Source organism: Hyaloscypha bicolor, assembly GCF_002865645.1.
Source record: "Hyaloscypha bicolor E unplaced genomic scaffold K444scaffold_182, whole genome shotgun sequence".
In the NCBI taxonomy this organism is placed as follows: Eukaryota; Fungi; Ascomycota; class Leotiomycetes; order Helotiales; family Hyaloscyphaceae; genus Hyaloscypha; species Hyaloscypha bicolor.
In genome coordinates this window covers 1,853,857-1,865,625 of record NW_020194684.1, presented here as the reverse complement: position 1 = coordinate 1,865,625, position 11,769 = coordinate 1,853,857, and the positions used below count along the sequence as shown (strand labels likewise).

The 11,769-nt window shown below is 47.5% G+C and overlaps 3 protein-coding genes and 1 non-coding gene across 4 annotated transcripts; 3 read left to right on the top strand and 1 right to left on the bottom strand.

Moving 5' to 3' along the window:
- The first annotated feature begins 716 nt into the window (after nt 1-716).
- On the top strand, nt 717-798 carry K444DRAFT_t37. The gene has a single exon. It is a non-coding gene; the product is annotated as a tRNA-Asp (tRNA).
- A 1,790-nt stretch (nt 799-2,588) lies between these two features.
- On the top strand, nt 2,589-3,313 carry K444DRAFT_227164 (uncharacterized protein). Its single transcript, XM_024871196.1, has one exon. The coding sequence runs from the start codon at nt 2,752-2,754 to the stop codon at nt 3,199-3,201; it is 450 nt and encodes a 149-aa protein (XP_024728110.1). The 5' UTR covers nt 2,589-2,751; the 3' UTR covers nt 3,202-3,313.
- Nucleotides 3,314-4,157: 844 nt separating this feature from the next.
- Nucleotides 4,158-6,891, top strand: K444DRAFT_227138 (uncharacterized protein). Its single transcript, XM_024871195.1, has 8 exons — nt 4,158-4,188; nt 4,443-5,019; nt 5,078-5,132; nt 5,184-5,320; nt 5,378-5,481; nt 5,539-5,928; nt 6,003-6,097; nt 6,263-6,891. The coding sequence occupies exons 2-8, from the start codon at nt 4,477-4,479 to the stop codon at nt 6,685-6,687; spliced, it is 1,749 nt and encodes a 582-aa protein (XP_024728109.1). The 5' UTR covers nt 4,158-4,188; nt 4,443-4,476; the 3' UTR covers nt 6,688-6,891.
- Nucleotides 6,892-7,608: 717 nt separating this feature from the next.
- On the bottom strand, nt 7,609-11,209 carry K444DRAFT_620355 (uncharacterized protein). The gene has a single exon (XM_024881690.1). It carries the CDS (start codon nt 11,130-11,132, stop codon nt 7,920-7,922), a length of 3,213 nt encoding a protein of 1,070 aa, XP_024728108.1. The 5' UTR covers nt 11,133-11,209; the 3' UTR covers nt 7,609-7,919.
- Nucleotides 11,210-11,769: the final 560 nt, after the last annotated feature.

Genomic DNA, 11,769 nt, shown 5'->3' with positions numbered 1-11,769 from the left:
GACACCCCAGTCGATACCTGGGGTGTCGTTTTACATTTCCCCCCACTCTCTGCTTTGAATGAGTCGAATGGGGGTCAAATCAACTGGCCAGGCAGACTCTGAATCCGGGGCTTTCAAGGTTGTCGCCGAGTCGGTTCCAAGGAGCAGGGCACGAATGATCTGGAGGGTACTTGAGTCAGGACTCGGCCTTTGCTGCACAACCCTTACAGTCAAGGAGCCCTTGATCACTCTTGAAAATCATCTGGTAGCCGAGTGCGTCTCGATACTGGGTTGAAAATTGGTTACCAATCCCGGGAATGGGGAGAGACGTCTCTTAATTTTATCCGCTGTATTTATGTTGCATCTTGCGTTCTGGCATCTTTGATTCAAACATCGCAAGGCAATAAGTTATTCTCTCGATGCTGGCAATTAGAGGGTTTTATGACCAATCAAGTAAGCAAATTCATTTGGCGCTCGAACTGCAAAGGATTCGTGCCTCTGGTCTGAGTTTAAGACCCGCTGAAAAACGGCTGGCAATATCAAGGGATTATGTTGTGTTCGAGGAGCTGGAGTGAGTAAAAAGGGGTCCTAAGATTTGGCGAGTACGAGATACGAGGTTCGGACTGCGCCCTGTTTTCGATAACCGATTTTTTGGCTGAAACAAATATTTAATTAAATAAGAAATTCTCGCTAAATTCTTCGTCTTGATGGTCTAATCCTATTAAAATCAAATAACATCTTTGATGGTCTAACGGTCATGATTTCCGCTTGTCAACAGACAATGCGCGGGAGATCGGGGTTCGACTCCCCGTCAGAGAGAGTTTCTCTAGAGTTCATGTCCCTGAGCATTGCTCAGACACCTAGTTGCTTTTCTTTTTGCATTTTTTGAGAGTGAGCTTGTGGAAATGGGGAGAAAGGATTGAAAGTAAAGTTGTCGGAACCGAGGATATTCACCGCTACCTGATACGGCTAAAGGTCGACATCCCGCCGATTAGTACGTCCCTTGGCGGCAGAAAAGGAACATCAAAATCTGAGACTTGCTCCATAAACTGCCGGAAGTGTCACCTTTCTGGGAACGCAGTTCATGAACACCGAAGCGAGTGTCTGATAATGAACGCGACTTCAATCGACTTGGCTTGATGTCATTGGCATTGCCGGAATCTGTTCACCTTTATGGCCAGTGTGTCAAATGATTAGGTTTGATTTGATTAGACCCCCCTACTCAAATCAAATCAAGTCAAAATCAAGCTAATCAAATCATACTTAATTATAATCAAAGATAATCAGAGATAATTAATTAGATTCATCACGTGATTACGCACATGACTCTGGAGCTTCGGAAGCCGAGATAAGGCTAAAATAAGGTCTGGGCTAGCCGTATTCGGTATTGCTAAAGGCGCTCTTTACTAAACCAGGCCTAGCGCTAATTAGTAAGCGAAGCCAAAGGCGCTAGAACCTCCTTGATTTCCAGTGTTATAGTAGTAGTAAAGAGCTTGAATTGAGCTAAAGGCTATCTGCCAGGCTAAGGAAGCACTGGCCACATGCTGAGTCACGTGTAATAGCACCACGTGACTGGTACCACATAACAAAAATTAGTTTGTTATTTTAGATTTAGACTAATTTTTAGAAATGCCTAAGAAAGTATACTTTTATATTATCACGTGATGATTATAATTAATTATAATTAATTATAATAAAAATCAAGCTAATCAAATCATACTTAATTATAATTAATTATAATTAATTCTAATTAATTAGCCTTGATTATTTTTTGACACACTGTTTATGGCCGGAATGCTAAACAAGTGCTCAGGCCTCAAGAGCTGCTTCGGGGGCGGAGCACTTCATCCACATTCGCAACTTTCTTATCCGGATTCTTTCCTGATCTCGCCGCTTTCAAGAGATGATTAAGATTAAAGAATGGGTTTAATTAGGAATATCTCGTGCGGTGGAAATTCCTTCGCCGGTATCCCTTCGTCCGGTGAGACATAGTCCACGCTAGCAAGGGGGCCTGGCTCAGACTGTAAAGTCATACCTTTGCTTAAAAAGTTATTAGTCATCTATCACCTTTTCGCCCTGAGCCAGGCCCCCTTACTAGCGTGGACCATGTCTCACCGGACGAAGGGATAACTTTAGACACAGCCACCCACCCATACTTTACTAATTAGTCGCCAACAACTTGCAACAAAACATCAGTGGCGGAGTATATAGCAATATCTCACAGTCGCACTTGCTTTTGAAAACTTCCTCGATCGAACGTGATGAAGTTCGTGAGCAGTTGAAAAGGATAAAGGAGTGGGCTTCCCCATAACCAGGACGAGGAATTTTTTTCATTAAACAGACCTATACACTGTTGAATCTTCTGCAACCCAAGCGTACTCAACCAAGCTTGAAAACCGTGAGTTCTGCCTTCAATTCGCTGCTCCTTTTACTCGTGCAATATATTGTTTAGAGTTTCTCCATCGCTTCTTGCCTTTCTGACTTTATCTGCCCACCTTGCCGCTGCCCAGACAAGCTGCAACAACACAGACATTTTGAACTTTTCGAACCTCCGGTCTGGTCGGGAGAGTCTCAATGCTACCGAAATTGTATGGATCACAGGGTCGCTACAATACTGTGGTCTTGGGATAAATAATTACACCCCTGGCACCTGCTTCTAGCACTTTCGACCCCACAAATATGTCAAATCTGCCTTTCGTATTGGTTATCTACCCCATTTGAGGCTGACACCAAAACCCCCAGGGGTGCGATTATTTACCCAAAGACCACAGTATGTCCTCGCCAAACCCCCAAGACCACCCCTTTTCACCATTCCCACGAGCTCCAAGTGTGAAGGGCGGATCACAACGGATGCTGATGGTGTTTCACTCCGAGCCATGCACATTGACCCATCCCCACAACTCGGCCGTGCTCTATGACGATATGGCTGCCACGCTTGACGGGCCATTTGCTCCACTTATGGCTCCTGCTATTATCGATTGTGGTACTGGTGGAGGGTTATTGGGCGTCCAGTGGAATTCTAGCGACGCAAGGTACAACGATATTGGGCGAAGGGATACCACTGACCAGCCTGGGGAATCATGCCCAGGGTGGCCAATAGAATGGCTGGAAACTGGAGTCGGATCGAGACTTAGTGGGGAGAGGGGTAGCCACTTGGCAAGTGGTGCATGGTGTAAACGCAACCTTACTCATGTTATCACATGGGATGATTTCTTTCAATAATCGGAGCCTGATCTGGTGGTATTTCTTCCACTCCTAGGGCCCCTCCTGCCACCGCCATACACCGTTCACATACGGAGACCATATGCTAGTCTCAAGCTTTGACCATTACTATTCCCACTACCACGGCAGGTCCCACATATGAAGGCTTATTTGAAAAAATATGGGACCACCATATGGATCGCCTTTTTTGTATGATTTTAAAACCCCGGACCAGCTTTTGGCCAGGATAGGCCCATACACCCAGCACGTAGCGCATATGCCCATAACTCTAGGGCATTAACGGCCTAGAAATAACTACAAGAATATCGATTTCTTTCTTACTAATTAATTTCTCTATAGTCTCTTATAAGCTAACTCTTAAATAAAATTCAAATAATTAATAAATGCGCAATACTTCACGCCTAATATAGTTTTTAAGCCCGAAGGCCCTAAAGACAACTTGAAATGGAAACTGAGCGGAAGACCGTGCGTAGTAAATATAAAGCGGCCGCATACCCCACAATTCTCCGATAAAAACACCTGAATGGTTTGGATTACAGTACTATCCCCCCCCATGAACAATTTCGAGTGGGTCCAATATTCGCCACACTCTCATGCCACGATTCACACCACTAAAGGCACGCAATCGAGGGTCTATAGCGAATAGCGGCTCTCGAAAGCACCTGATATTTCCTAATTCGGGGATACTGGCGAAGTTTCAGTGTGGCGTTACCAAAGGACCCACTCGTAATTATTCAAGGGGGGGGATAGTAGAACCTAGTGATCCATGTCCAGCCCGCCGCCCAGAATTCGGGAAGTCCCGAGGAGGACAGCCCAGACTCTTTCACATGCCGAAACGGATTTGCCACGACAACAGCTGGGTAACAGAGCATCACAGCGATGCGGCGAAATTTTTAACCTTCTTAACTTTGATACTCAGTGACCTTGAATCGTTGCCTGAATACTGGTGTTTAATGGAGAGTCGCGAGTGCGTCTAAGTTAGTTTACGTGGGTGCTTCCCTCTACAACTTGGTACTTGAAGCCAAATCACATGGTAGACAGCCAAGAGTTGGCTTGCACGGAATCTTTTCTTTTTCCTTGGCACTTTCCAGCTCCATGTTCGAGAACCTTTCGAGATTTTGAAGAGGCGTTTGTCCAGCCTGCGAAGTTCCAGAAGATTGGACAGCGATGGCTACATGATCCAAGAGGGCCGACTCTGCCATCCTTGAAGGACGAGCTAATGTCTGCGTCCATCTTGAAAGCCAGTCTACTGTGCAACAGTGCACCGATGCAGCAATGCAGCCATGTGAACTCGATCTCTCCTTGGCCGCCGAAATGCTGCAGCTTGCTGGATCTGCCTACATTCCGTATGGAACTTGTCAAGTCCTCGACCATCACCTTACTCCTCTACGCCACCTATTTGCCCACCTTTCTCATTTTTCGCCACGTTTCTCATTCCCACCAACCACGGAACCGCCTTTTCTGCAGGCCCCCTACGCCAGCGGAACTTCAGAGGAGAGTACAATCAAAAAATTGCGCGCCAAGTGTTTCCCTGGCTTGCTCAGCCGCACCAAAGCTGAGTACTGTCGTGTTTGCTGTGTTGGTCCACTCCCCGCTTCCAGTTCTCAAGCGTCGAGCTCTGTCATTTCCCTGGAGCGTCGTGTTTTTCGACCATTACATCCATCTTACAATTTTTGTCGAAACCGAGTCAATCTTGAGAGTTTCAAGGCAATATTGCTATCACAAGTGTTAACACTACTGGCTACGGCGCTGCTGAGCGCAGCACAGTCTGCTACCACCGGTTCGGCCGTGCCTACACATACTGTTGCCGTTGGAGTGGTAATATGCGCCCGCACTGGTTATATGACTATCTGAAGTAGGGGTTGACAGTCATTAGGACCCTCACAAGTTCACTCCCAAAGAAGTCAATGCTAGTATTGGCGATATAATTGGTCCGTCTTCCTTTCTTTTCTGGAATAATCATCAAAACTAACCAGCTATAGAGTTCCGATTCTATCCCACAAACCACTCTGTCGCACGTGCGGAATACCTCTTGCCATGTATCCCTTATGAAGTCACCGGTATAAATAAAGTTGGTATTTGGAGTGGCTTCAAACCCATCTTTGTCGTTGGCATCGATGTAGGTTCCCAGTCATTTCCACTCGGTCATATATCGGATTGCTAAAGTTCGTAATAGCAACCCCAGTACCAAGTTCGCATTAACGACACTCAACCATTGTTCTACTATTGTGGGGCTCCAGGAGCCTGCTTAGTCGATGGGATGGTGGGAGTAATCAACCCGTATGTCTCTTTCTGATGTGGAATTCAGTCAGCTAATCATTAATATCTACGTGGTAGAAATGCAACCCAAACCTGGGAAGTTCAACACGCATTCGCATTAAACGCAACTCAAATGTTTGTTCCAGGCGAATACTTCTCCCCAGAGGGCACGCCAACTGGTTCTCCTACGACATCGGCCACAACCCCATCTTCAACTACATCCTCTCTCACTGGCATCCCCACACAAACAACGGTGGTGGTATCTCCTGGAACGCCGAGTGGCCTTTCTACTGGTGGGATAGCCGGAATTGCTATTGGGGCTGCCACTATTGCTGTGCTGGCGGGTGCATTATTCTATCTGTATGGGCGACAGAGAACAATGAAAGAGGTTTTACAGAACTCACAGAATGGGCCGGGGTTCACCGGCAGAGGGAGTTATCTTTCCGGACTTGGGAATCCAATGTCTCAGTAAGCGCATATTGTTGCTCTATCTGTGTGCCGCACGATGTATAAGACACAACCGCTAACCCTCGGGCCCACAGATACCCTTTCATTGACCACAAATTACCAACTACTAATACTCAGGAAAATTCATCTGATGGCCGTGATCGATATTCTGGCGTAGGCCAAATTGATGGTAAGCCTTCATTTTTGATTTATTAATATCGCACCTCCCTAGTCCTTCATCACGAGCAAGTGTCTCCTTAACACCACTCCCTTACAATGAAAGGTTTGTTCCTTTCTCCCTTTCAATATATGTGGCCAAAATTACACATGAGTAACATGTTGACAATCGAACCAGGCCATCACAATCGTAGTAACCCGCCAGACTCTGAAAGTTACCGCTCTCGCTCTCCGCCCATTGATGACCGTGATCGCGACATGCAGATCCCGCCCCTGAATATGATTTCCACGGGTGGTGCCCAGAGCCCTAATTCCCCACAGGACTACGAAAGACGGCACGATTCCATTAACGGCGCTTATTTATCACCCACCCCAAGGGGGCACTTGCCAGAAGGGGAGGAAGAGCAGGCTTTTCGTCAGCGTGACTCCGAGTTGCGTACGGATGATGTTCCTGCCATGCAGAGAGTCCCAATTGCGGGCTCCCAAGGGGCAAATATGACTAGAGTTGGCGTACATGAAATGCCCGCCCCATCCCTGAATTCGAGTGGGGTAAGTTCATATAAGCCACCTGGCCAGATAGACACCCGGCCGGGAGGTTATTAAGATTAGATAAGGAACAAATGTGGAGTTTGTAGTACTAGTAATACTGGAATCTGATAGTATGAAAGGATTATATCCATTCATTATGGTGACAAGCCCTGCAAGACAAAAGAACAAGACTTCGCTGAAGAATTTCAGAGCCTTTTGGTCCTGGTATTCAATATCAAATGTCTTTGTCAAACATAAATAAGAATAACTTGCGTTGTTGCCCTCAAAGTTCAAACAAAACCACCCAAGCATTGTTCATTTCCTGAATAAACCATATCTGAATGTATATTCCAGTCACAAGTCAGGTAAGACATTGAACTCCACGCAACTATACATTTACTATCATCCATCATCTATCATTCCAACATAGCTAAATATTTCGAGTATCGGATCACACTCGTGAGAATCGACACTAGCAGCATGTGTCAAGACTCCGTCTTTTCCTACCCGCTAGGCGAAATCGAAAGTCGCCATTGTGTAGTTGCACCCTGGATAAAAAGGCTTTTTAGGAATAATTCACAGTACTAGTCAGTTGGAGTTCTGCCTAGATCGTTTCCTCTTGGCCGATCCTCGCAGCTCTCCCCGAGGAAAGCCTCTACAAACACTACCTTGGCAAAGGAGGCGAGGAGAACAGAGGTTGGGCAGATCTTGATCTGGAGGCAGACTTTTGGTTCACAAGAGACGTTTGCAATCGCGCAGGGCTTTTCAATGTTGCAGTTCCTCACGACGAAGATATTCACCTTCTCGTTGCCGTAGACAGTCCCAAGCTGGATGGAAGAGTAGAACGATCCTCTCCGACGTGCTTCGATTCCTCATCTGGGATTTCTGGGAGAGATTGGACGAAGGGGCTCACTCACCTAATCCACCCACCATCCAGTGACCAGAAGATTTTGATCCTTCAATTGTAGAAGGCGACGAGCTTGCTCGCTAGATTTCTTAGGTTAAGGTACGCTTGAACTCTTCCTACTCGATTTAAATATATTTCCTGTATCCACGATAGTAATCCTCCCGTTAATGTCCAGTGAAGCAATGTCCCGGCCCCCTCTCCCCAAATTTACTCACAGAGGGCACATTGAGGATCAATAAGAGTCCAAATTTATGAGTTCATTGCACTGATCTCAACTCGAACATTGCATTGGAAAATCTTCATTTCATCCATTGTTCCTAGTCTTACAGAACAATCGTAACAATACACTGATACTACTGATACTGTTTTCAATGTCCAAACCCTTTTCGTTACAATTCATTCAATCACTCTCTTCAATGCCCTCCCAGGGCAATTCCTCTTCTTCAATGTCCAAATCGTGCAGGGACATTCTGGTCAACGTGATATCAACCATCTCTTGCGTCATCTCCTGTCCCGCTTCAGCTTGTCCCTCGAGGACATCGTACAATGCATAAATCTGATCAGACTTGATGTCAATCTTCTTGAGGAGATTGTCAATCTCGCTCTTCAACGCCTTCCGCTCACGCCTGCCCAATGACGAGTCATGCTCCATGTAAGTCTTTTGCACCTCCGAATGTCTCAGCTTCAGATGAGCAAGCTCATCTTCGAGACCTTTCAGCACGGTTGCCAAGGCGAGACCCGGAGAAACTGCTGGACGAAGTGTAACCTCTTCCTCGTAGGGTACCGGGCTGGTTGGGCGCTGGGTAACCGGGATTGGTCTTTGAATTTGAATGGTCTTCTTGCTTGCTGGCTTGGTGTTGAAGGATGCAAGGCGCAGACAGATCGTGCAATTTCCGCGGTTGTGGTGGTGTTCGCAAAGATTGTCAAGGACCTGGCGAGCAGTGGCTGAGAGAACTGGCCGATCTTTGTTGTTGCCCTGCTTGGCAGCATCGATGTCTGCAACAAGGTAGGCCGAAGTCATATCGTCACCGTCTGTTTGGCGAGGTGTGTTGGTGTGAACGGCCGTCTCCGAATGATGGCGACGATGAGAGGTGTTGGATTTGGTAGTGTAGTCTTCTTCAACCAGAGAACGATGGCGCCGGTGAGTGTTGGATCTGCTGGTATGATCCTGTTCTGTGCGAGTGTTTGGTTTCGCCGACTTGATGCTGAAGTGGCCAGTGAGATCCTCCTGTGGGGTGTTGGAATTCTTCAAGATGCCACCGGATCCTTTGACGGATGGAGCATGAGAAGAACGGCCAGATTGAATGGTCTGGATGGTGTCATCGCGGACGGTGCGATGTTCAGCCATCATCTTGACAGATGGTGCGTGAGAGGATTGACCAGATTGAATGGTGTCTTCGTGGGCGGAGGCTTGATCGGCAGCTTCGAGCTGTCTCTTCGCAGTTTTGAGATTTTTGAGGTGCTGGTTAATGTCTGCCATAAAACCATGCCCAACGATGCTGGACAGGTTGGAACCGGCGTCGGAAAGGGTTTCGTCATTGGATTGCTGGGTGTGTTGAAGGTCTCCCGTGTTGTCATCGAAAGACGCTTCTTGCGTGATTTGAGTGTCATTCCGGTCGTTTCGAGTGATGGGAATGTTTTGAGATTGCTGAAGATTCTGGCCGAATGCTTGTTGGTGAAGGTCAAAATCGAGCGCTTGGAATGGTGCCCGATCCTTCTGAGTGTGATTGCGTTGTCTGACCGGAGGTTGCTGACTACTGGAGTGAAGGTTACCAGACGCGGCTTGAATGTCCTCCATGTGATTTTGTGCCTGCTTCATGACTTTTGATGGCAGGTCTTGATCGTGGTTTCCCCTGGTCGACTTCTGCTTGGTACTGCGACCAGAGAGCGATTTTGATGCTCTGGTCTTTGTGACACCTTCGATGTTTTGAGTCGACTCCTTGAGGTGTTGGGTGACATTTGTAAGGCGCTGGACAGCTTCATCGCGTCGTTGTATTTGGATTTGAAAGGTAGTCTCCTTTTGCTGCCATGTTCGAGTGTCTTGGTCCTTCTCCTGTCGCAGCTGTTCGACTTGAGTTGCGAGAGCAGACTTTTGATTTTGAAGGGCGTGCGTGTTTCGAATCAACTCTTGCTTTTCTTGAGAAAGTGAAACAATTCGACGTTGGTAGTCGGACTGTTGCTGTTGGAAATTATGCTCATTCTCTTCTCGCTCTGCGTGGAGTCGATCGACTTCATCCTGTATTCGATCGACTTGATCCTTGAAGGCAAACTCTTGCTCTTCCAATGAAAGAGTTGCGTTTTCTTTGCCCTGAACCTCCTGAGCGAGCTGATTTTTAAGAATCCGAATCTCTTCCTTGAGGGATTGGTTCTCAATAGAAAGTCGCTCATGCTCTTTCTCCAATTGGATGCCTGCCTGCGTGCGCATTGCAGCAGCATCGGCATTGTCTGCTCGAATTTCGTCAATGGTATTGTGAGCAGACTGAAGTGCAGTCTCCAACTTTGCAACCTGTGCTTTGAGCTTCCGAGCGTACTCATAAATATCCTTCTCGTCTTCTGGGAGGTCGAAGTTGTCTGCTTCATTGAAAGGAAGAGATTTGCCGCCATTGACGACCTTTCCATGGTGAACCGCGGGGAGGGCGTTGGTCTGAGTGTTCGAGGCAGAATTCAGTACACTAGCGACAAAGAAGGACTGTTGCGTGGCATTGCCTGATTTGCCGTTGAGACTGGTAGGTGTGAAGATGTGTGTTTGGGTGGTCTGCTTCTTCTCCGTGGCTTTGGAGAAGCGCGTGTTCTTGGGTTGAAAGGTGACGGAAGCAGGTCGTTCTGTACCAATAAGTGAGCCATCGGACTCGTCCGCGACTCGGGCATGAAGGTCCTTGAAGGTCCGTCGGTCGCCGCTGATGGTACGACTGGCGTTGGAGGTGTAGGAGGATCGCTTGAAGCTTTGTTGTTGAGGAATGGGAGGAATATTCTCCTTCTGCTCTGTGGCGAAGTGAGTTGGAGGTGGGTTGTTGGATTTGTTACGCGTGTTGAGGTTGGTGTTGGTCTGAGCATTGGTGTTCGATTGAGTATGGGTGTGGGCTTGGTTGCTATTGTTGCGGACGTTGGCATTGTTGCGCGTCACGTCTTCGTAGATTGTAGGTTGAGTGGGTTCGACTCGCTGTATTGGAGTCTTCAGAAGGCGGAGATTGCTGGAGAGGTTGATCATGGGAGTATTCGCGTCGGTGGTATATTCGAGTGCGGAGGACGTGACTGTGGTTTGTTGTTTGCCCTTGCGGCCGCGAGGGGCTTCTAGGGAGAAGGTATCGTTCGGAGAACCGGCTTGAGAGAAGTCGGGGAAGGCCTGAGCCAGAGCCGATGTGTTGATAATGACATCGTGTTGAGGGCGTCGAGGAGACCAGCGACCGTATTTCTTCGCGGTGTCTCGCATCTGGGGAGACGGATTGACGGTCTGCTTGTAGTTGCGTTTGACCTCGAGGGTGGAGCAGATGGCATCGTCGCGCTCGGGGTCGAAGTCAATTGGGAAGTTGGAGTTGTATGTGTCGTCGGGGCTGATGGTGATTGATCCATGGTTTGAGCCCGTGCTCGACGCGACAGAGTCGATCGTAGCCATGGTGGTGGTGGTGAATTGAGGTTGGTTGATGAAGAGAAGAAGTGCGGCCAGGATGTAGACGATCAAAGTAAACATTGAAACGCAACGCGGAATTTTGGCTGCAATTCTGGTGGCGGAATTGAGAGTGAGTGGTTGGTGAAAAACAGTGGGTCTGGGAGGCCTGCCTTTATATAAACATCCGAGGTTCTGCGCTGATTCGAGATCACAGACTTAATTCCCGCGCTAGTACAGTTCTGGTGGACGGCCGTTGAGCCGCATCAACTTCAATTCATCTTCTGGAGTCCCACACTCAACACAGAAGTTATGAACTAGCTTCCAAGATCGCTGTTTTTGGCGACTGAAGACTCACACGCCCATGCAGTATTCGCGACTGTTCAATAGTATGGGTGAGGAGATAACGAGCCAGACATTTGTGATTGGCTCAATGCGTCAGTGCTAGTGCCAAAGCTCATTTTCTCTGATCGCTCTGTCAAACCCGAACTTATGGGCTCACACTAAGATCGAGGGAATTGTACATTAAAAACTGTATCCGTTTATCAAAAATGGAGATATTCTGAATCAACTTGGTGTACTTCTACTGCGTTGCGTTGTCATATGCGATCTTGTCAATGCACTCAAGCGAGCGCTGAAAAGTGTT